The 22,452-nt window shown below is 36.6% G+C and overlaps 5 protein-coding genes across 6 annotated transcripts; 2 read left to right on the forward strand and 3 right to left on the reverse strand.

The window, feature by feature from the left end:
* Positions 1-3,670: 3,670 nt before the first annotated feature.
* On the forward strand, positions 3,671-5,245 carry LOC108830302 (L-galactose dehydrogenase). The gene is made up of 5 exons (XM_018603900.2): positions 3,671-3,932; positions 4,038-4,266; positions 4,339-4,638; positions 4,759-4,887; positions 4,997-5,245. Exons 1-5 carry the CDS (start codon positions 3,751-3,753, stop codon positions 5,126-5,128), a joined length of 972 nt encoding a protein of 323 aa, XP_018459402.1. The 5' UTR covers positions 3,671-3,750; the 3' UTR covers positions 5,129-5,245.
* A 1,276-nt stretch (positions 5,246-6,521) lies between these two features.
* On the reverse strand, positions 6,522-11,843 carry LOC108830320 (dynamin-related protein 3A). 2 transcript variants are annotated; one of them, XM_018603921.2, is made up of 20 exons: positions 11,369-11,843; positions 11,001-11,283; positions 10,891-10,919; positions 10,695-10,796; positions 10,410-10,478; positions 10,257-10,316; positions 9,996-10,109; positions 9,552-9,600; positions 9,338-9,447; positions 9,117-9,209; positions 8,893-8,985; positions 8,680-8,817; positions 8,405-8,518; positions 8,215-8,313; positions 8,058-8,097; positions 7,773-7,924; positions 7,533-7,679; positions 7,320-7,372; positions 7,137-7,236; positions 6,522-7,052 (listed from the first exon to the last, which is right to left on the reverse strand). In XM_018603921.2, the coding sequence occupies exons 1-20, from the start codon at positions 11,756-11,758 to the stop codon at positions 6,861-6,863; spliced, it is 2,427 nt and encodes an 808-aa protein (XP_018459423.1). In that variant the 5' UTR covers positions 11,759-11,843; the 3' UTR covers positions 6,522-6,860. The 2 variants fall into 2 exon arrangements, with proteins under 2 accessions (XP_018459423.1, XP_018459422.1); XM_018603920.2 differs by having other exon boundaries at positions 8,215-8,316.
* A 2,070-nt stretch (positions 11,844-13,913) lies between these two features.
* On the forward strand, positions 13,914-14,389 carry LOC130511998 (uncharacterized protein At4g04775-like). The gene is made up of 2 exons (XM_057010032.1): positions 13,914-14,078; positions 14,153-14,389. The coding sequence occupies exons 1-2, from the start codon at positions 13,914-13,916 to the stop codon at positions 14,387-14,389; spliced, it is 402 nt and encodes a 133-aa protein (XP_056866012.1).
* A 250-nt stretch (positions 14,390-14,639) lies between these two features.
* LOC130512001 (uncharacterized) lies at positions 14,640-15,936 on the reverse strand. The gene is made up of 6 exons (XM_057010038.1): positions 15,772-15,936; positions 15,391-15,658; positions 15,183-15,267; positions 14,964-15,088; positions 14,742-14,885; positions 14,640-14,650 (listed from the first exon to the last, which is right to left on the reverse strand). The coding sequence occupies exons 1-6, from the start codon at positions 15,934-15,936 to the stop codon at positions 14,640-14,642; spliced, it is 798 nt and encodes a 265-aa protein (XP_056866018.1).
* A 2,471-nt stretch (positions 15,937-18,407) lies between these two features.
* LOC108830318 (protein EXECUTER 1, chloroplastic) lies at positions 18,408-22,416 on the reverse strand. The gene is made up of 11 exons (XM_018603918.2): positions 21,939-22,416; positions 21,713-21,829; positions 21,545-21,610; positions 21,352-21,458; positions 21,102-21,183; positions 20,191-20,937; positions 19,994-20,117; positions 19,608-19,777; positions 19,267-19,341; positions 19,057-19,149; positions 18,408-18,934 (listed from the first exon to the last, which is right to left on the reverse strand). Exons 1-11 carry the CDS (start codon positions 22,353-22,355, stop codon positions 18,842-18,844), a joined length of 2,091 nt encoding a protein of 696 aa, XP_018459420.1. The 5' UTR covers positions 22,356-22,416; the 3' UTR covers positions 18,408-18,841.
* Between the last annotated feature and the right edge of the window lie 36 nt (positions 22,417-22,452).

The following is a 22,452-nucleotide window of genomic DNA, read 5'->3' on the forward strand; positions in this document are numbered from 1 at the left end:
GGCATCACAAGTGAGGAAAATATAGCTGCGTGCCTGATGATGGTCAAGGGATGTGCAATGATCTGTAACTTAACTAAATTTTAAATATCTTAATTCCAATAAATAAAAGTTGTAAGTTAAGAAAAAGTTTTAATCAATATAGTAAATACAGCAACAATAACAGCAATAATTCCAAATGCTTGAAAACTTGAATATCTAAATAACTAGTGATTTTCCGGCGCTACGCGCCGGGTTCGTATGTTATACTTTTACATAAATTTATAAATTATTATATGGTCTTAACAAATAAAATATGTTAAATATGAAAATAAAAATATATTTAAAATGATATTTTTTGATATTTTTTATAGTGATTAGTGACATTAGTACATTACTTTGTTTGAAGTTGTTTAGTTCAAAGTGTAATAGCATAAGTGTTTGTTACTAATCGATTTAATAAAAATAAAATAAAAAACCGATAGTCATAACAAAATTAATTTAGTTGGAATTTAAACATTAAACAAAGTTGATGTTTTATATAAAGAACATACTTATATTATTAATTATTAAAATAACTATATATGAACTATAAAACTTTTACTAATATATTTAGTTCAAATAATAGAAAGATGAAATACGTTTCAAATTTTATAAATTTTATAAAAAATAAAGGTGAAGTGTCAATTTTTGGTAAAATAATTGGTGAGTATCTAATATATATTTTTAAAATTACCATGTTGACTTTTAAAATATAGAGGTGCGAGTTGTATGTGTTACTTTGGTTTCAAGGTCTCTCAAAAAGATGTATCTTAAAATAAAAAACATAAAATTATTTTCTATATTAGTTTTGTTATAATGGAAGATTTTGTGTGTGTTCATAACGAAATTCTTGTTTGTCCACTCTTATTTAGAATATCAACGAATCTTAATATGAATCTAAATATGTTTTTTTATCTAAGAACTATAAATGGTTCCTAAACTCCTCTATTTAATGGACAATTTCTATTTTAACCGGAATGGAACAATTTCACCAAATCTTCCTAGTAAAAAGTCAATTTGTTAATTATAAAATGAGATGTTAGCATTTATAACGATCATGAGAAATATATTTTCTAACTATCTGTGACATTCGGGCTTTCTGACTTGTTGCATTTAGTAATGGTTTTGACAATAAATGGTTAGTGTGGTGCAAAGGATTAATGGTGAGAGTGGTGTGTGGTTTACATTAATTTTAAATAACTTTAGCAACCAGACAACATTTTTAAATTTCTCTCAGATTGGAAGTAATGATTCTTTTTTTTATAGTTAAGTTTTAAAAATATATTAATCATGTTCACGGTTTTTAAAATGTAAATACGGATAGCATGCATCAGAAAAGTTATTGGTTTTCTTGCACAGTGTAACATGGAAAGATACCATAGATTTTATGTGTCAATACAAATAGACCAAATGTTAGTCTTTTGGACTTGAATCGCCATCAATTACTAAACATTATTAGAGTGGGATGAGTGGAATTTCTAGATTGATTACATGATGGTTATGTCGATTGCGTTAAAGAAGGATAATCGTAGAGGCTCCATTCTCTATCGTCAACATCAAATACAAAGAAACCCTATAAACCAGTGTTTTGACACCCGACCCAGACATTGAACCGGACGATTTACCGGGTCTCTAGATCATTGGGTCAACCGCGGATGAACGGCGGTTTAGTAAATGAATTAGTTTTATTATATAATAATATATTAGCTATGAAAATAAATATATAAAAACTAAAGTTGATATTTTAGATGTTTTCAAACATAAAGTAATAGTTTGGATATGTATCTATTTTATGTTTAATTTTTTTTGAAAATACTTAACTTTAGTTTCCATTTTTGTATTTTTATTTGACATACAAAATATTAACAAATAGTTTAAAGTATTTAAAAAATTATGTAACATAAGAGTTATAAAATCTAAAAAATCAAGACATAAAATTCATAATAAATTAAACTTCCAATCCAAAATTAAAACATCATTGTAATAAATTGTCAATAATAAAAATAAACTAACACCTAATCACAATTAATACCAAAACACATTAAATAAAGTTGAGAAAAAATTTTAATTATTAAAAAAGAATGTCACATTGCATTTTTACCCCCAAGGAGATAAAAAAAACCAACTTTATTAGTATATAAATATGAGTTATAAAATCTAAAAAAATCAAGACATAAAATTCATAATAAATTACACTTCCAGTCCAAAATTAAAACATCATTGTAATAAATTATCAATAATAAAAATAAACTAACACCTAATCACAATTAATACCAAAACACATTAAATAAAATTGAGAAAATATTTTAATTATTAAAAAGAGAATGCCACGTGACATTTTTTCCCCCAAAGAAATAAAAAAACTCAACTTTATTAGTACAGATAAGCTCTTAAATGTTATAAAATAAAATTTATTTCTGGAGACACTGTAAAATTCCCTACAATTGGGTCCAGTTTTGGAAACTTTTTTTAACGGTGCATTGATTTTAGGAACAAAAGTAAACAATCCATTTTCTCTCCGATTCAATCCAACATCAACTTTCTCGGTTTCTTTTCATGAATAATTCAGTGTATCCTGATCTCTACCAAGATAGATCCAGACTAATGACAAGTGTGCATAGCAACCTATGTTATCAACCAGATAATGTCTCTATCATCAGACACTGGAGAAATCCGGATGTTAAATTTTATCTTCAGCAGCCATTAAAATTCGAATCTGAATCTGTAATAAGATCGAAACTCCCTCAAATCCATCGAACCATCCTGGCTTGGTTCAACCTTCTTCGATTTATGATCTGTGTCTCCAATAACTAAAAACATGTCAAGTGGACAAGATTTTTCTGAGTTTTTGAAAAATAAACAAAGTAAAAAATTATGAAAATGATGAGAGAGAGGATATAAAAGTCCTTCAGTTACAATTTTTAAATATTCTATCTGATATTCATATAACTGTGTACAATCTTTAAATGGTCAATATTCTAACAAACTAAATTAACTCTAATTGTTTTCTAAAGTTATATTAAAACAATATTATATTGTGTGACAGAAGTCAATTATAAGAATAATTCCAAAGAAGGTTTGTAAAGGTTAAATAAAATAGAAGAGAGAAACACAAAGTATCTTCTTTTACCAATTTTAAAATTTTCGTATTCATCTCAAGCACCACATGTCTTTCCATCAATAACTCAATCTTCTAAATGTAATTATATAATTACATAATGCTATAATATTATTATTTTTGCTAAACATAAACTATATTTTAGATACTAATGGATGGAGCTATTCTAAGCATCTGGACGTTAAGGATGCTCTAAGGGTCATGGTATAATAACAATAGTTCAACTAGAACTAAATATTTAGAAGAAAAAAGAAAGAAAAATATATAGTTCAAAAATTATATTATAGCATGTAAATGAAGTCTGTCTATATAGCACGATGACGTATATCAAGTAGATCTACAGAGAGATGATTTCTGTACCATGTAAACCGTCTGGAAAGGGAAGAACCGTAATATCCAGTGGAAAGTGTGTAATCGTAATTTCCACTGGAAAGGGTGTAACTGTAATTTACCGGAAAGGGTGTAACCGTAAATTCAAAACTTAAGAACCATGTGTATGAAAATATCCAAAACAGAACAGGTGTCGGCTTGTATTCTCTTCACAACCATATATCTATCTCCCAGTTGCATCAGTTTTGTCTGAGAGAATCACTTTTGCCTTCATCTTTTTATCGATGTCGATTCCTCAGGCAAAGATGGAGCTTCGTCCTCTGGGAAACACAGGTCTCAAAGTTAGCTCCATCGGCTTCGGCGCCTCTCCTCTCGGAAGCGTCTTCGGTCCAGTCGCCGAAGTCGATGCCGTCGCCACCGTAAGCGAGGCGTTCCGACAAGGCATTAACTTCTTCGACACTTCCCCGTAAATCACTTCTTCTACCTCTTTAACTTACTGATCCATAGTTTGATGATTGTGAGAGAGTTTTAAACGAGTTTCTGATGCCAAATTAAAACGTTTTGTGTGAAGGTATTATGGAGGAACGCTATCGGAGAAGATGCTTGGTAAGGGACTAAAGGCACTACAAGTCCCTAGAAACGACTACATTGTGGCTACCAAGTGTGGACGTTACGAAGAAGGTTTCGATTTCAGTGCTGAGAGAGTCACAAAGAGCATCGACGAGAGCTTGGAGAGGCTTCAGCTAGATTACGTCGACATACTTCACTGCCACGACATTGAGTTCGGGTCTCTTGACCAGGTTTTTGACTCTCTTGATTTGTTACTGTCTTTGTCAGCGTTTTTACTAACTGTTTGTTTCTTGATTTGACAGATTGTGAGTGAAACAATCCCTGCGCTGCAGAAACTGAAACGGGAAGGGAAGACAAGGTTTATCGGTATCACTGGTCTTCCGTTGAGTATATTCACTTATGTTCTTGATCGAGTGCCTCCAGGGAGTGTTGATGTGATATTGTCGTACTGCCATTACGGTGTAAACGATTCGACGTTGCTGGATTTGTTGCCTTACTTGAAGAGCAAAGGTGTGGGCGTGATAAGTGCTTCTCCATTGGCAATGGGTCTCCTTACGGAACAAGGTCCTCCTGAATGGCACCCTGCTTCCCCTGAGCTTAAGGTTCTGACACATACCATTGTCATAGACCAGTGTTAGAACACCGTGGCATGTAGTATTCTATTAACCATAGATGGTTATGTTATTTTTGGACTGAATTTTTTTTTTAATTGTTTTGTGTAGTCTGCTTGCAAAGCTGCTGTTGGTCATTGTAAATCAAAGGGTAAGAAGATCACAAAGTTAGCACTGCAGTACAGCTTAGGAAACAAGGAGGTTTCATCAGTGTTGGTTGGAATGAGCTCTGTCTCACAGGTATTCAACTCTTAAGACTTTCCTCTCAAATCAATCACTCATCAAGTTTTGTTTTCAAATTGAAGGTAACATATGAAAACAATGTGTGTGTGTTTTTATTTTGAATCAGGTGGAAGAAAATGTTGCAGCAGTTAGAGAGCTTGAAGGTGTGGGTATGGATCAAGAAACTCTCTCTGAGGTTGAAGCTATTCTCGAGCCTGTAAAGAATCAGACATGGCCAAGTGGAATCGATCAAAATTAAAAGCTCTCTTCGTTGTGTTTGTTCACATTACTTCTTGGAATGCTTTGATGTGTCGGTAACAGTTTTAAGTTTTAAGTTGAGTTGATACGGTTAATAAAATTTCTTAGGGTATCAAAACATCTTTCAATCGGTTTCATTACACCGTATGAAAACTACAGCGCATGGTTTAGAGATATTACAACAAAAAAATAAAAGTGTGGAATGAATGAAAACGACGTGTGAACAAGTTTTTGAGAAATGATAAAACTCTGAAAAGAAGAGAGAGAATAATAAAAGGAGCTCCCAAAACAAAAGCAAACACTCTTTGATTGCATCATCACCCCATCTCTAGAATTGTGTCAAATGTTCTGTTCCACCAAAGCATTTGATTCCTAAACGTTTTTTATATCTCTTCTTTTCTTCGCCGCTTTGTAGAAGTTAACTTTGTGTGTACTTTCAAAATTATTCTCAAAGTTCTCCACCACACATACGTTATTACTTTTTATTGTTACTTTGTATAAGAAACATCCTTGAAGGAAGCTGTGTTCTTTGGCAAATATAAATACACGTCGATGTAGCTCATATTTGCGTTCTAAAGATCTCAGTTAGTCTTCTCTCTCTCTCTCTCTCTACAAGTATTTTTCCTCCGTTTCCAAGTATAAAACTGTATTTAGTTTTTGAGAGATTTGATCATCTAGCAAGAAGATATGAGCGATCCCAAGTATGCTTATCCTTATCCTGCACCGGGGAACTACCCTCATGGCCCGCCGCCTCCAGTTGGAGTACCGCCTCAGTATTATGCTCCACCACCGCCCCCGCCGCCAAGAAGGAAACCTGGTTTCCTTGAAGGACTGTAAGTCTTGTCTCTAAACTATTTTGTTTCTGTAATTAGCTTAGCAAAAAAAACTAAGGAGTTAGGATATGGTTTATAATTTTAAACGTGTTATGGAATTTGCAGTGTAGATATTAGTGATCTTCAACCAAACGTTATTGAGTTATTAGTAATACTGTATTAATTCCGTTGTAATTTTGTGTGTTTGCAGACTTGCGGCTATGTGTTGTTGCTGCCTTGTGGATGAATGTTGCTGCGACCCGACCATTATCTGCATTGATTAAACTTTCTTAAATTTAGTTCTCTCTTTGTTTATGATGAGATTTATGTAATAAGATGTTGTATGAGTAGTATAATTCTATATACCTTTCAAACTGAGTTCTTTAGCCAGTATAATAAAATACACGTTGCCAAGATAGATTCATGATCCATCTCCTCTGCTTCCGTTGCTAAATTTCTTGAGCAACTATAAGTTGTTTTGTCCAATTCTTACTAGGTTAGACATCATTGAGTCAATTTCTAAAATTAGCTTAGCAAAACTAAGGAGTTAATTGACTAGCCTTGAGGGAAAACTAGAGAAAGTTGAATTGCAAGATCTTATGTAACTCGTATTAAAAACTGTATGGATATTCAACATAAGCGTGAGGGAAAGAGTTTGCTTCCTCTTATTGTTTTACAGGGAGCATCTGAAACCAATAAATCTACTATATCACCTTCCTCATTCCCTTACAACTCTCTCAACAGGTCAAACCTAATGCAGACTCCAACACCACCGAGTCTCCTGTCCCATTTCTCCTATATAACTTTTTTCATTTTGCCAACACATAATTTAATTATACAAAATACCCGATGTGTGTCATTAACCGAGTGAAATGCGTTTATTACTTATCACAAAGTCAGAGATATTGAATCTGGATCATGTCAGAATCCATATCCGTTTTGGTGTTGAGCTCTTCTGGATCTTCTTCCCGTACCGGGAGATGCTGAGTATGACGAACTGCTCGTGGAGTACATCGACGAAGAAGTTGGTAAGTCCAGATATTTTGACACGCCTGTTGTATCGGTTCCGCCATTGGACACTGATTCTGCTTCCAAAGGCAACTCGTCTAGTGTCTGCTCAACACGCAAAACCATAATTAAGATTATATGAACATAAATAAATTTGCTGTGGAGAGTTAGATCTAGGTGAGAACATACCCTGTAAGCTTGCTGAAGAATGTGGAGAGTCTCCTGAGTGCGTTTCCTCTTACCTGCTATCTCATCTGGCTCTTGCAGCATTTCTTCAAACAAGTTCTCCCTGCACCAGAATGATATGAATACTCAGTAATAAAGAGACTATACAAACGAAGATGTGAAGCACTAAAAGTAAACATGCATCACCTGTAAAGCTTCTTGATGAAGACATTGTGCAGCTCACGTTTGGTGTGGTTTACCTAAGCATGATATAGAAAATGGTTTCAGTATCTTCAGAGCTCGGTTACTTTAAGACAGCAAAACCGCTTTTCAATTGTGACTCATCAAAGAGATAATTTCAATATATTTGTATAAGTTTGGGACGCTGCAAGTAACTTTAGGGAGGTATGAAGTACTTGCCAGGAAATGCATGATTGCTTTTGGTACAAAGTCCTCAATATTCTTCCTCACAATGTCATAGTATGATCTGAGTAACAGCTTCGTTATCTCAATCTCGACGTCTTCCTGTTCTGTACGGGTTTCGGATGGCCTCAAGACAGCTGGGGGCTTCAGGAAAGCAAAGCCAAACAGCATGAGTTGAATATGGTAAAACATGAATGTTGTAAATATGCATCATCTAAGACGGCACAGAAAACACACCCCCTTCAGATAGATCATCGATAAGTTGTTCTGAGACGTATCCTCAACAGGTTCACTGAACGGTTTGTTTAACAAGTTTTCTTTGGTGGCTCCCCGACTATCACTCCCTCTGAAAATTGAAGGAATGCCCCACCTTGATTCACTCGCATTTGCTATGAAGTATCCAATTATCAAACAAAACCACGGTTAAACTCTACCAAGAATCTCCAGCTCATAAACACAGATACACCACACAGCCAAGAACTTCTGAAACATGTTTAATTTAACGCTCAATTAGAACATTACCAGCTGGTGCAGCCTTTTCAGAATCTGCAGATATAACTCCCTGGGAACATGTAATGGAGAAAGTCTCAAATAACAATTCTTTCGCTTGAAAATATCTAATTTTCTCATGGGCGTAAGTGACAACACATAGTGCATGAAGATAGAACTATGACATTACCTGATCCACAACAATTCCATTAGCTTGTCTTCCGAGAAAAGATCGAGATTTCACTTGACTTGCGGAAGAAGAAGATGTTCTATCAGGCTCCAGTGTCTCCTGCTACATCAAATTAAACGTATAACAAACACTGCAGATCATATATGGAACACAAAAGTAATTTTGATGTGTTGCTCAAAGTACTTCATACCTTTGGTCGTGCCACAGGATGGGGAATCCTTGAAGACTTCACTTTTTGCATTGCAGCCTCCACGGCCTTGGTTCCTCCAATAAAATTTGGATGTGAAGTGTTTATGTAATCCATCTGCAAACAGCACGCAAGACATTGAAGTTACCACTGAAGCAATCATCACCACCAGCACTAATAATTTAGTTCATATTGAAAAAGGAACTATTCAATCAACAAAACGAGTAAAACATTGCTCAAAATGGGTAATAGGGGGACCTGTAATTCACTAGACATACCTCCATATCAATGATATCCCCGATCATTGCTTCGGAGGGTTCAAGACCTTCTCGCAGGAAATCCCCAATAACCTCATCCATGCGCTTTCTCAGGACCGGGAAGCGCTGTATCTCGTTCATCATACATTTATGGCTAATCTGTAGGTTTATGAAGACAATGAACTTAAAGATTATCATTTTATCAACAACTAACAGAAAAAAAACAAACCTCACCTTTATGAGCTCATCAAAAATGAACCTAGCACACTGAAGGCTAGGATCTAACAAACGAGATATCTGCCTCCTAACAAGAACTTCAAATGGAACCTATAATGCAGAAACGATTGTAATTAGATATCCGGGGAAGTAAAAAAGGTAAAGGAAACATATGCATGATTGAAAGCCCTGACAACCAGGATGACATCCGAACATGCTTAGAAAGATATTAAGAAACCTACGTCTGGAACAAATAATGCGGATCTTGGACCAGTTGCATTCTGGATAGCAGTCCGAATATCATCATCTGTCAAGTCTTCACACGGATCAACCTCCTGAAAAGCAATGTTTTTAAGGAAGTCCATCAGTCTCAATTCACAGAGATCTACCTCAAGTAGCTCTGATAACATACACATATTAGAACAGAATTGGTTAGAAAAAGGCTAAAGTTGTGCAAACAAACCTCCAAACTCTTTACAAAGATTGATTGGAAAATATAGTGAATTCTTGCTCCTCCGGAGAGCTCGGATGTCGACATTTCTTCACTTTTCCCTTCCAACAATGAAGAGTATGCTGTATATAAAAAAAAATTAACCATCAGACTCACTATGAACCAAAATAGCATAAAGCAAGAACCCATTGTCTCAACTAAAATATCTTTTTTTCAGACATATTACCTTCACAGTATTTTGAAAGAAAGTTGAGGAGAAGAGCTCCTTGACCAGCCTACAGATTTCAAGGACAGTCAAGTCCCACAGAATAGGATAAGTTCGACTATTTTAAGATGTTTTAACAATCATAAAGACAAAAGCAAGCCATAAAGAAATGAAGAAGAGCATATCAAGAATTCAATTAAAAAATGTGAATACTTAGAATAAGCTGAACTGCATATTGGCCAACAATATTTCCTACAAATAACAACACCATCAAAATGAAAGTTCTACCAGATGATGATTTTTCTTTTGGTAGTCTAAAACAAAATACTCCATGAATGTCATTAACACAGTGCACAATGCATGAACAAATAGTCTGGAAGAGAAAATTTGTACTCAAACGAAAAGACTGAGCAAAATATATTATAAAGTGGAATAACTGTTAAGTAATGGGTAATGAATACATACCCTGGACTCTGTAATTTCACCATAGCTTTGATGCTCCTTAGCTGTAGCAACCAAAGCATTACTTATACGCGACTTCAAATCAGGAAGCAGAGCCTTGATATGTTGAACAAGAATCTAGAGAAGAAAGAAAAATGCAACAGAAAGGCTTAGCTTCTATTAGTCATGGTCGAATATAATACATACCAATATCAGATACCAAATCAATTAGTAGGAAAAGAAACTAGTCAGCTACAACAAAAAAAAAATTCATCATATATCTACCTGATTTAACTTCTTCGCTAGCTGAGGGATACCCACACGATCAGCAAGACCATGATAAGCCTGTGTAGTACCCCAAAAAATAAAAACACAAATCAGGAAAAATGGAAAAGAGTATCAGGAAGAGAGTTAGGAAACTGATGCAAGCAAGTATACTGGACGACTCCGGAAGAATTTCTCTTCTGCGCTAAGTGCTTCCTTGACTGAACGGTTTAGCAAAATATCCTGTTTTGTCAACAAATAAAGACCAAATAAAGTTTTAACGTTGTGTGAATGCAGAGCCACAAAATAATCCATCCCCAGCACTGACATGATGTCGTTTGAGTCTAAGTAAGCAAGCACAAATAAAAGAAGGATAATAAAAAGTGAAGGAAGAGTCGGCATACTATATGATAGCAATACAAACGTATAAGACATATAAGCACAAGACCACATCTTTACCTCCTGGCAACGGTTTACGACTCCCACATATCCAAGTCGTAGAGGCACAACTTTCCCAAGAAGTAGATTACGAGCATCGGTACCTTTGTCCATGATATCCAACTGGAAACATTGAGACCAAACATACTTAAATAAATGAAAAACACAACCAAACAACAATAATAGTAAGCAAAATGTCCAGACAGAGAATATGTACCTTTGTGATAACACCTATTGTTCTGTGGCCTGGAGACATTAAAAGACGAAAGATGAGTAATAATGTCATTAGTTTTCTCTCCTCAATGGACATGTTAACAGAGAACTTACCATCAGGATCAGCGTTCCCTGCAATCTGAAGCGCATCAGAGTTGGCCAAATCGGAATTAGCAGGAGTAACAGCCAGTATCAAACAGCTAGGCTGCTTGATGTAAGACAATATCATGGTTCTTATACGCGCTTCAATATCAGTCGGCTGGTCACCCACAGGCACCTTAGTGATACCAGGGAGATCCACAAGCGTGATATCCAACACATTAGGCGAAAATATCTTCAAACGAATCTGCTTGTCCTTAACACCTTTGTTCTCCCCAGCTAACCTATTCGTCTCAGCCTTTACACAACAAAGATTGTAACTTTTACACATTCCAAAACCACTCAAAGGCAAATGCATCCCAGCTATGAATCAATCAAATTACCTCAATTTCGCGATGAATCTCGGAGAAGTCATAGATACGATGGTTGCTAGGTAAGTGGAGGAACTCTCCCCACTCGTCGTCTGATCCACCACTAGACTTGCTTTTGGTCTGGACGAGCTGGAGGACGAGAGGGCGGCGAGTGCAGATGTCGTTGCCTCGAGGGAGGAAGTCTCGGCCGACGAGGGCTTCGAGGACGCTGGACTTGCCGCTGCTCTGGCTCCCGACGACGGCTACCTGAGGGAGCTCGATGGAAGAGTGGGTTCCGAGCTGAGCGAAGATGTCTTGTAGCTTGTTGACGATGGGGATCACGGAGGATCCCAAAGGCGCGGTTTTGCGAGTGGAAGGAGGCGGAGAGGGAGGAGAGTCGTCGGTTACTTGCTCGAGAGCCATGGATTTGATCGAAAGGTGGAGACTTTGGACTCGATTTCGTTGGTTACTGTATTGGGAGAGGACAGATAGTTCCTCGATAAAGATCAAATTTTTATTTATTTATTTGAAGCTAATTATATTTCCTCGAGTGCTCAGGTACTCTTAATGAGGCAAAAAGTGATCTACCATACTCTCATGTGATCTGTTATACTCTTATTTGTTTTCATACTCTTGAAGAATGTGGTTAATATCTAAAATACCCCCGACCAATTTAATGAATAAATTAATCGAATGTGGAAATGGAAAGAAATCGATCCACTCTATTCAGATTCCCATCTCCTCTCCTCCACTCGCCCCTCCCGAATCGACTCGGAATCGACTTGATCACTCCGATCATTCCCTCCCTCTTTTTTCTTCCTCCCAATCGAACTCGATCTCGTCGCTTGGATGCTGGATCATCGAGCTATTAATTCCGTTATACATGGTATGTATCTCACCATAGACGAACTCATAATTGAATGTCGGGAATCAAAGCTGATAACAATTTGGTTTTGAATTGGAATTGAAGACTCGACTCCAAATTTATAGTTTTAATTGAAAAATTCTTATTCATTTGGGTTTCATGAACTAATCGAGGATCGGAAAGGAATGATTGAATGTGAGGGTATTATGATGATTCAATCGAAGATTAGAGGTGCTTGCTTGCTTATCAGTACTCTATTTGGTTACTGACACAACTCTGTGACATGGTATAACCAAGTATAACGAAGTATAACTTTGATGGTGTAACTGTGTAACCAAGTATAACGTGAATGGTGTAACTGAAAAAACAAGTATAACTTTAAGTGGTTAAATGTTTTTATTGCAGACAATGTGTCCATTTTCGACGAACATACACTTTGATTATGATGGACATTATTCTAAGGATGGAGATGATTATGAATGGATTCCAACCGATGCTCGTTTGTATGCTATATCCTTTAATACATCATCGTTGGAGGAGATCACTTATTCGTTGTTGAAAGAGAGGATATGCAGGAAGATCGGAATAGATCCGTTTACGAAGAGGCTCAATTTGGGTTACATTCCATTGGTAGTGGAACCTAAGAGGCAATCGTATATTTTGGATGATGAAGATGTGTTTGTTTATCTAACATCAGTGGATAGAGAGGAAAGGAGAAGTATTTTGCATGTGGAGGACATCGAAGAATTACAAATAGTTCAAATAACCGAGCAACTGTCGAGAGTTGGAGAGAGCTGTTGTAGTAGGAACTATTGTGAGCGTGAGAGTGGATATGGAGAAGAAGAAAATGTGGGAACAGGTTTGGAGGACGATGAACATCCCCACAAGAAACAGAAGAAGAGTATGTTGTAAACCTTTCGGTTTCAGTTCAGTTTTGATGTATGAAGTGGTCTAAATTAAGTTCTAAGCCTTTCACTTTCTGTTTTGATGTTTGCCTTTCACTTTCTGTTTTGATGTTTTTATTATATGGGAACGTTTTGAGGTGAAATAAATTTTATTTGTGTGTTGTATAACTAAGTGAAACTGGTATAACTACGTTATGTAAACTGAATAACATGGTTGTAAACTCTAAAGTTTTTAATTTAATTTTATAAGTTATGGAAGTAGTACGCTTTTAGTTTATTAATAGTGTTATGTTAATTATGATTTAATAAGAATTATTAAAATTATTAAAATTCCATCTCATTGCTCGTAGCAATTGTATAGGAAATACAATGTGTTGTCATAGCTTTATCGCTGAAACTGACTGAGTTAGATTTGATAACTCTATGGCACGAAATCAAGTTTATATGTACGTGATCGTATGGGAAATAAACTTAGGAAACATAATTGCATTGGTGTAACCACAAAATCATTAATTTAAGTAGAGTATAACTAAGATAAATAGAAATAATTAAAAAGTGCAACTTCGACGCTTTCTGTAAAACTGAGTACTTGGTGAAACTTACAACAGAAAAAACCCTGGGATTAATTTTCCCGCTCAGCTTTTCGAATTTCTAATTTCCCTCTTCCCAGTTTACTAAAACCCCAGAATCGTTCAATCGAAGTATTAAACACCCATTTTTTAGGTTTTCCCCATTTGCTATCTTCATTTTCTCTCTCTTCCCTAAATATCTCTCCTCGAGCTCACTCCCTCTCCTCCCAAAAACCTAGATGTCCGCCGCTTCATCATCCACGACCGGTGGTCGGAGACGGGTACGAACTCCGGGGATACCTAGTGGGTGTTGGTGCGGGGTGGGCGTCACCGAGCTCATCTCCAAAAGCAATCCAAACCCATATCGCCGGTATTATCGGTGTCTCTTTGCGGCTTCACAGAGGGTACATCCGTTTGTTGTTTACATATGGAACGCTTATGAATCACGCTAACTCGTTTTGAAAAAAAAATCATGTAGCTCGAGAACGACAATCATGTCTTCAAATGGGTTGACGAAGCCTTCACCGATGAGATACAGCAGCTGGACTACCAAGTTCGAATACTCGAAGAAGAAGTTCAGAGTCTCAAAGCAACAATAAGGAACGAAGGAGATATCCGCGAAGGTCCCAAAAAGATGCCCATGATAAAGATATCAGGAGGTTATGTTCTTCTTACCATCGTTTTAGTTCTAGGAATTATGATGTACAAAAAGTAATTGAAATTCCTAAGAGAATTCCAATTCCTAGAACTAACTGTTATTGCTAAGCTATGTTTTTTTAAGTTATGCGAAGTTGAACAACCATGTTGTTTGATCTATCGAAAAAGTGTCTATTATTTGAAGTTTATTTTTAGTATGTTAGACAATTGAGAAAGTGAAACTAACACAATATCGAGTCAATATCTGACCTATTTATACGAAAAAGTCGAACAGAGGATTAAGTTAAGCCAGAAGTTGGAACAAGGGATTAAGTGAAACCTAAAGTTGAAACAAGTGAGATTAAGTGAAACCAAAAGTTCAAACAAGTGAGATTAAGTGAAACAAGTTGAAACAACAATTTACACAAGACCTTCAATCCCATATTTTTGAACATAAGGGTCGCTGTTCAGTAGAGACTGCCTGAAGTCCTCAACCTCGGTCAAACGCGGATTGAACCTGAAGTCTGAAAGTCCACCTTCGGTCTGAAGCCATAGATCAGGAGCCTCAAATAAATCTGTATTAATGTAAATGCTTTTAGTAAACGTTTTAGTCCACTATCATATTTAAAACTAGCCACAGAAACTACACTTACTCCAACTCTTGCAGACCTTCCACATCTTAAGGGCCACAATCACCTGTCCACCTTCCACATTTTCAAGACCATCCCGGAAGGCATAGGCCTGCTTGCCAGTTGCCACACATTTAATCTGGCTGTCACTATTCAGAATAAGAGATTCTCAGAATAAAGAAAACGTGTGCCAATTACAATATAAATAAACTTTGCTTGGATCATATGTTGCTTTCTACTTACATGTTGTCCCTTATGTAAAAAATCATCCTTGGTCTTGCAGGGTCATCGAAACGGGCTTCCGTATTGAAGACCACTCCAATTGTATCTACCATATAAGTGTAACTCAACTAAATCAGTTCGTTTCACTTAGTTTCACTTACATCTACCAAAGTTCTGAAACTAAATATGTGACTATATGTGAATATATTTATTTTAGCAGCATTCATACCTATGGAATAGTTTCGTTCCTTGTGGGACATGTGAGAGATTGCATGGATGTTCTTGAAGTCCATGAAAAGCCGATTGTTCAGAGGATCGATCATGCGGACTTGTGTGAGTCGCGAAGCAGTTAGTCTGAACCGAGAGTTAGTTGCATTGAAACCTACACAGGAACGTTCAACTCCTACCCGAAAGATTTCCACCCATTCTCCCTCCCTGTTTTCGAAGCCTCTAAAACTTTCATAATCCCCATAAACGGTCATCTCCATCTTGCACCCCTACATAAATAAAGTACAAGGATCAAGTTAAATGATGATGAAAAACTTGAGAGATGATGATGAAAAACTTGAGAGATGATGAAAATCTTGAGAGATGATGAAAAAACACTTACATCTTCATCTGCTAGGACATAGGAATAGAAAGGCATAACCCTGTTGGTAACCGAGGAATAGAGAGGGTAGACCCTGTGTATTTTGACTCTGAAACGCCAAGCCTTGACGTCGGGGTTATAAGAAGCCTCGGAAATCTGGGAAAGCTTATTGTAGAAGTCTGTCATCTTGTTGAATAGAGATGAGAGAATTTGACTCAGAGATGAGAGAAGAGAAGATAGAACTCGGATATGAGATGAAATGAGAGAATTTGCAGAGTTGGAGTTTAACTACAACTAAATGCAATGGTGATGATTCTAGACGGTGTAGTGTTGTGACGTTTCACGTTTGGTTTCAATGCAAGTGTAGTGTAGAGTCGCGAGGGGTTGCGAGTGTAATGATTATTATTAGAGACTTTTTCAATCGATTAATTACTCTCTCATCTGTCCATCAATACCATTAATTACTGGATTTTTCTCAACCATTTTTATGATCTCTTTTATTGCTTGCTCAGTAAATAATCCATAATATTATATTTATTTTCAAAATATAAAACAATATAATACCTAAATTTTTTAATTTTTACATAGTTCCATATATTTACACTATAAATTCAATATAATTTTACTTAGTTTCATAAATTTAGACAATTAATATCAGTTAGTTTCACTTAAACTGTCAGAAGCGTGCGTGAGAAGTCGTGTAGCGTTGCAAATATCAAGGGTCACGAAGCTATGGTCATAAATCAGGTCATAAATCATGAAATGACAGATTTTTCTCAAACTAAATATTTCAAGTTTTAAATAACACGTAAATCTTTCCATTTACTCGATTAAACAAATATCTCTCAAGTTTTTCATCATCCTTGTACTCTATGTCGAACTTCTACTTGGAATCTGTCCCTCCTTCCATCCTCCATAAGATTCTCTCAAAGGTAGCAACAAACCACATCCGGGACTTCGGTAGTGCTAGAATTGCTTTCTCCGGGTTCAATCAAATAGGCAGAGACGACTACTTCTACCAATCTGCTAATCTCTTTGGCTTTAATGATTGGATTGAAGAGGTTAATGCTGTAAGAACATTCCGACTTAGGTGCTACCAAGCCGGTAATCCAGAGGCCATCTACCTACGAGGTATGCATGAGTTCTTTCACCTTCATTTACTTGATGAAGGAATAGAGAAAATCCGTCTTGCTGCTGAGAGAGGATTGGAGTTGGCCAAGTTTGTAGATGGAATGCTGAACTTAGCGTTTAGTGTAGATGATGGAGGGTTGTTTCACAATTATCCTAACTTTAGTCGTGAGTTTGTTCATCGGATGAATTGCATGATCCGGACTGTTCTACCCTCAGGCCATTGGGGTTACGAGAAACCTCAAGAGTTTATGTCACTACTTGAAAGAATAAAGAATCCCATCTTTTCAAATGATTGTTGCTGCTCCTCCGCAATAGAAGAACCGGTGTTTGTAGTCTCCTATAATGGATCAACAACACAGTGGAAGTGCGATCGTTGTTTCTGGCAATGTGAAGTTTGGGACTTCTGCAATGAAATTCACTTGACAGCTGCCAACTGGCCAATTGAAGATTAGTTGTGGTGTTTATTTCTCGAGTTTATGGCATGTAGTTTTATCTACTTTCACTATGTTTGACTTAATGTAATGTCTCTAGTTTCAATCATCTAGTTTCTCTCTATAAACTAATCTTTGTATATTTTAACTTCAATATATCATTAAAAAATTAACTACATTTCTACTTTTATTTTAACAAATAAACTTCACTAGCCATTTGGAGATTAGTTTTATCAACTTTTACAACATTTTTACTTTTTACAACATTTCTACTTTTATTAAATATGTACAACATTTCTAAGTTTGGCCAAAATCTATTTATAGCATATAAACTATTTTTTAAATTCAAAATTCAATAAATATATCAATAACAATAACTCTGTCCAAAAAATAACATAATAAAACATTTGAAATCTAAAAGTGCGATTTAGTTAAATTTAGTTCAACTTAGTATTATATACAGAATATTGTTGATGATTTATTACGATGTACAGTTTCACCAATATTTACAATCACACCAATTTTTACAAAGATTTCGAAAGTTATAGAGAAAGATATCCGAATTTCATAGATCGGGTCTGGATGGTCCGCGAAATGGTCCTGGTTGGATTGTAATTATGCAAGTTTCTGTTGGTCATGTGGTCTTTTAATAAATTTTTGTATTTAAATAAAGAATTATTTAATTCTAAATTTGGGCAGTTTCGGGCAGGAGTATCACAGCTCTTTTTTTTTCGGGCAGGAGTACCTGAGCGTTTGATTCGTGTTCTACAAGGTCCATAAGGAATATACTTTTCGGTTTTTGATTAAAAGATGCAAGCTTTTTTTTTGGATACTGTTAGGGTATTTTATTGAATCTTATACACAAAAAATACGTTTAAAGTGTAGATTAAAGGACATAAAATGAGATTAATTCAACCAGTTGGTAGTGTATATTGTGTCACCAGAGAGGAGAGGACGTAGAAGAATAGAATGAATGTAGAAGAGGAGACTGAGATGGTTGAGGAAGAGATTCATCGTCTTGGTTCTCCCCAGTCCGATGGTGGTTCTTATAAGGTCTGCAACAAATGACATGTAACAAGGCACAGATTCCTGTGATTATATAAACTGAAAATATACATTAGAAACAACTCTTACCATATGTGTGTACAATCAAATAGCAATCTTTGAGAAACATACATTAATTTACAGACATCTATTAGACTTCTTCTCTAACTTTACAATTCAGTTTCTTTTCTAACAATCCGACTAACTCACTTGCATAATCATCAACTCTGCCGTGTTTAATTCTAGCCGCAATATAGGTGCCTTAAGCCAAGCTCCACAACAATAGAGCCACCATCAACGAGCTCATTACTGGTCCAGAAATACAAAGAGAGTGACCCCTGAACTTGAAGTTAATCTTATTTTTGGTATAACCAATCCAATGAATCTGCAAATAGTGAAAACGGTTCCAACCAGTACACTTGCAATGGCAACAGTCAGAAGAAAACTCTTCCTCGATTGTAGAGCGAGAAGGCCAAAAAAAAACACTAAGCTTGAAGCCTCAGACGGTTGAAGAACATCACAAAGTGATATTCAGGTGCCCAATAGACAAATCCAACAACAGGTCCTCCTTTGACATACTGCCATCATAACCATACAATTTAACAAACATATTTCACACAAACCATGTCAAAACATTTGAGTTTGGATCATTAACAAACAAGTTAGTTATATAAGTTAAGTGAGAGATGAGGAGAGGAACCTTGCCATCCAGGATAACAAGCTCGCCGTCTACCCATCTTGGATTACGAAATCCAGGATCAGCAAGCCTACCTTGTCCTTTGTATCTAGCAATCTGTTTTTTTTTTTTTGGTTTAAAGAAAAAAATTCATTACGAAGCTAACACAAAGTTCAACTCCAATAGAGAGAAGCAGAGTTTAATGATAAATTTGGATAAGTGATCTAAGCATACCACTCCAAATTCTTCAGGGATGAGACCTCTGTGTGGAAGCTCATAACGTCTCCCAATCTTTGCGCGAAATGCTACCTATCATTTTCATCAGATGCCACTTTTTAAGGCCAGACATTATGACCTTTCCATTTTTTTTGTGAAGCATAAAAGTAAATAAAGGAACCATGAACATAACAGTTTCTTTCATCATATTGGCAACGTAACATGTTAATTCATTCTTCTATTAGTTTTTTTACCTTCAGCTACTGTAAGCAGGCAAGTTCTTAACAATGACCATTTAAGCTAAGAGTTTTCGTACTTGTGCTAATACCTCATATACTGGAACAAACAAAGACACTAACCTTCCCAGCAGGCACATAAGGATCTCCAGTTAATTTCACAGCTTCGACATATTCATAAAATTCAATATCCTTTGACTTCTTAGACTCCTTCCCACCTTTCCACTGCCCAAATTTGCGTTTTAGATGAATTACTTCTGATGTATACAGCCCATGTGCTCCAATATATAGCCCTGGATAGAGATTAACATAAATTCTCAAAATCTATTCAATATTGAGATTTGATATGAGAACACAGAAAGATACTTATAGGAAAGGGTTGCAGAAAAAAATTAAAGTAATCTCTCACTAAACCCATTAGTCACAAAAAAGAATGTAACTTCTAACAGCTAAACGAGCCATATCAACTTGTAGAAGTAGGATCCATTGAGATCAATTTATTCACTCACCATCTAGAGGATCTAGCGATGGTGTCACATCAATGCGACGGAATTTAGTCAATCCAGACAACTGTTGACGGCTCTGAGCCTGGCTGAGAGTGAGGCTCAACAGCTCCCCAACATCCTTAAGCATCTGCAAAGCAAAGTTTCTAGAATAAGAAACAAGAGGGAATAAAAAATAAGCTAAAACACAGATCGAAACAAACCTTGACAGAAATCTTCTTGTCTTTCTCAATGGATTTGGCCAGATCAACCATAATGTTATCAATCCTGCGTCTGCTTTGGCGGTTACCTTTTCCACCAACTAGTGTACCTTCCACGCCCTTGGACTCTTGTTGTACGTTTAAATCCTTCTCTAACCGAAGATAAAACGAAGACTTCTCCACAGATTCAAGATTGGCAGGTGATCTAAGTGACTCTTTAAGAGGTTGGTTTCCAGAAAGTCTACCAACAATGTCACTTATCACAAACTTAACTGCTATTTCCTTCCCTCCGTTGCTGTCAATGACTTCATCAGTCACAGATTCCAATTCTATATCAGAGTTTTTGTCATCGGTTTCAGACTTGGTTTCGTCTTCCACAACAATCTCTTCGATATCAAAATCGGTCTCTTCATCTTCATCCTCTTCATCAGCTATCTGATCAATAACTTTAGAGATGAAATCTTTGTCCACCTTTCCAGGGGAACTCACTTTCATCACCTTGACTTTGACACCAGGGATCATATCTCGCAGGAAAGTCTGGAAACCAGAAGATTCATCAAGGAGATCAGAATCGTCGTCTGAGCTGTCACTCTCTTCATCATCTTCACTAGGCTCGACGGCAAGATCAAGACTACCTGCATCTTCCTTCCATACAGGAGGAGTCAAAAGCCTGGGAGTATTCAGACTTCTGGTAGTGGTAGGAATAGTTGGAACGTCTGGAAAAATCTCCTTCCATTTTAAGTACACAGCCTGAAAGAATAAAAACATAACTCCAATTTTAACATCATCATGATCCAGCTTAGAGCAATATATAATTTGCTATCTATCTAAAAGTCAGCTTTCAATAAAAAAAAACAAGTTCATCCAAAATGATTCTCCAATGGATATCTGTTTTTATAAGACAGGAACAAAACCTGTTTTTTGTAGTTCCCTTTTCCATCGAGTGTGAGAAAGATTTCAAAAAGAGGGGCACCAGCAGCAGATGTACTAAGCTGCCTGAGAGAGAGAGAAAAGGGGTTTCATGTCAAAGCAGTGTTCCAAAAAACAACAAATGACCTAAGAGAAATTAGACTTTTTGATACACAAAAACATCACTGCCAGAGATGAATTTGATGAAAAAAAAAAACACCTAAAGAAAGATGGAATGAATCAGTTTATTATTACCGAGGGTTATAACTTCTTGCCACATATCTCCCATGCTCAGCGGTGATTTGAACAATAAGACCAAAAGGATCTTTGACATCTTCCGAAATACCCGACCACCACCCTACCTACAAAGCCATATAAGAGAAGACAATGTAACAGAAGCTCTCTACACCTATAAGGAGCTACAAAAGAAAACAAATGAGGAGCTCACCAACCCAGCACCAGCTTCATCTCGCAAGTATACTGCATCCTTGTAACGCTCTTCAAGAACAGCTCTCTTATCACAAAAAAAAAAAAACATATTTCAGAAACAAATCATATAAAGTTATGAAACTGCTGTTAAAGAGACTTATGTATCACACATAACAGAGTTTTATACATTGAAACTAGACATGACTTTGCCAACAGAGTCGTTTGTGGATGCAGCTGCAATGGCCACCTTGAGCCTCGCAGCATCTTCATAGTCTTCTCGTTTAACGGCTCCATTTAATTGAGACTGTACCCAAAAATTACAGAAAAAAAAAATATCTCCACTTTAGACACATTTCCTCCGACAATGTTTGTTCTAAAATGAAGTTTTCAGTGTGAAGAAAGAAAGTTTATACCTTTAGGACAGAGAGAAGACGGTCCTGGTCATCAATACGTTCGAAATGCTTCTTCCATCGCTCCCAATCCCAATCACTTTCCTCCTCCTTGTTGATATCTCCCCATCCTTGCCCCCCACCGGAAACGACGTCGTCGTCTTGAGCCCCCTTATCCTGATTGGCGTACCAGCTCATAACCGAATCGAAACGTTTGATGGCGCTCTTGAGAACGTCCTGAATCGCAGCGTCCCATCGAGGGCTATTACCATCGGAGGAAGAGGACGATGGATTGCCGCCGGAGGAGGAGCAGCGGCAGAGGGAAGAAGGATCGGAGATACGTTGAGGGTAAAACGGTCTTTTGGCGGGAGCGAGTCTGGATGACGTGGCGGCGGGGGAGAAGGCGAGGTTTTGTGACGGAGGCGTGGATAAGGAAGTCATCGCTGTGCCGGAGAGAGATAGAAAGAGAGAGACTTTATGTTATGTGGCTGTGATATGAGCTTTTGTCCTTTTCTAGGATATTTATTACACAACTAAA

Source organism: Raphanus sativus, chromosome 4 (assembly GCF_000801105.2).
Source record: "Raphanus sativus cultivar WK10039 chromosome 4, ASM80110v3, whole genome shotgun sequence".
NCBI classification, from domain to species: Eukaryota; Viridiplantae; Streptophyta; class Magnoliopsida; order Brassicales; family Brassicaceae; genus Raphanus; species Raphanus sativus.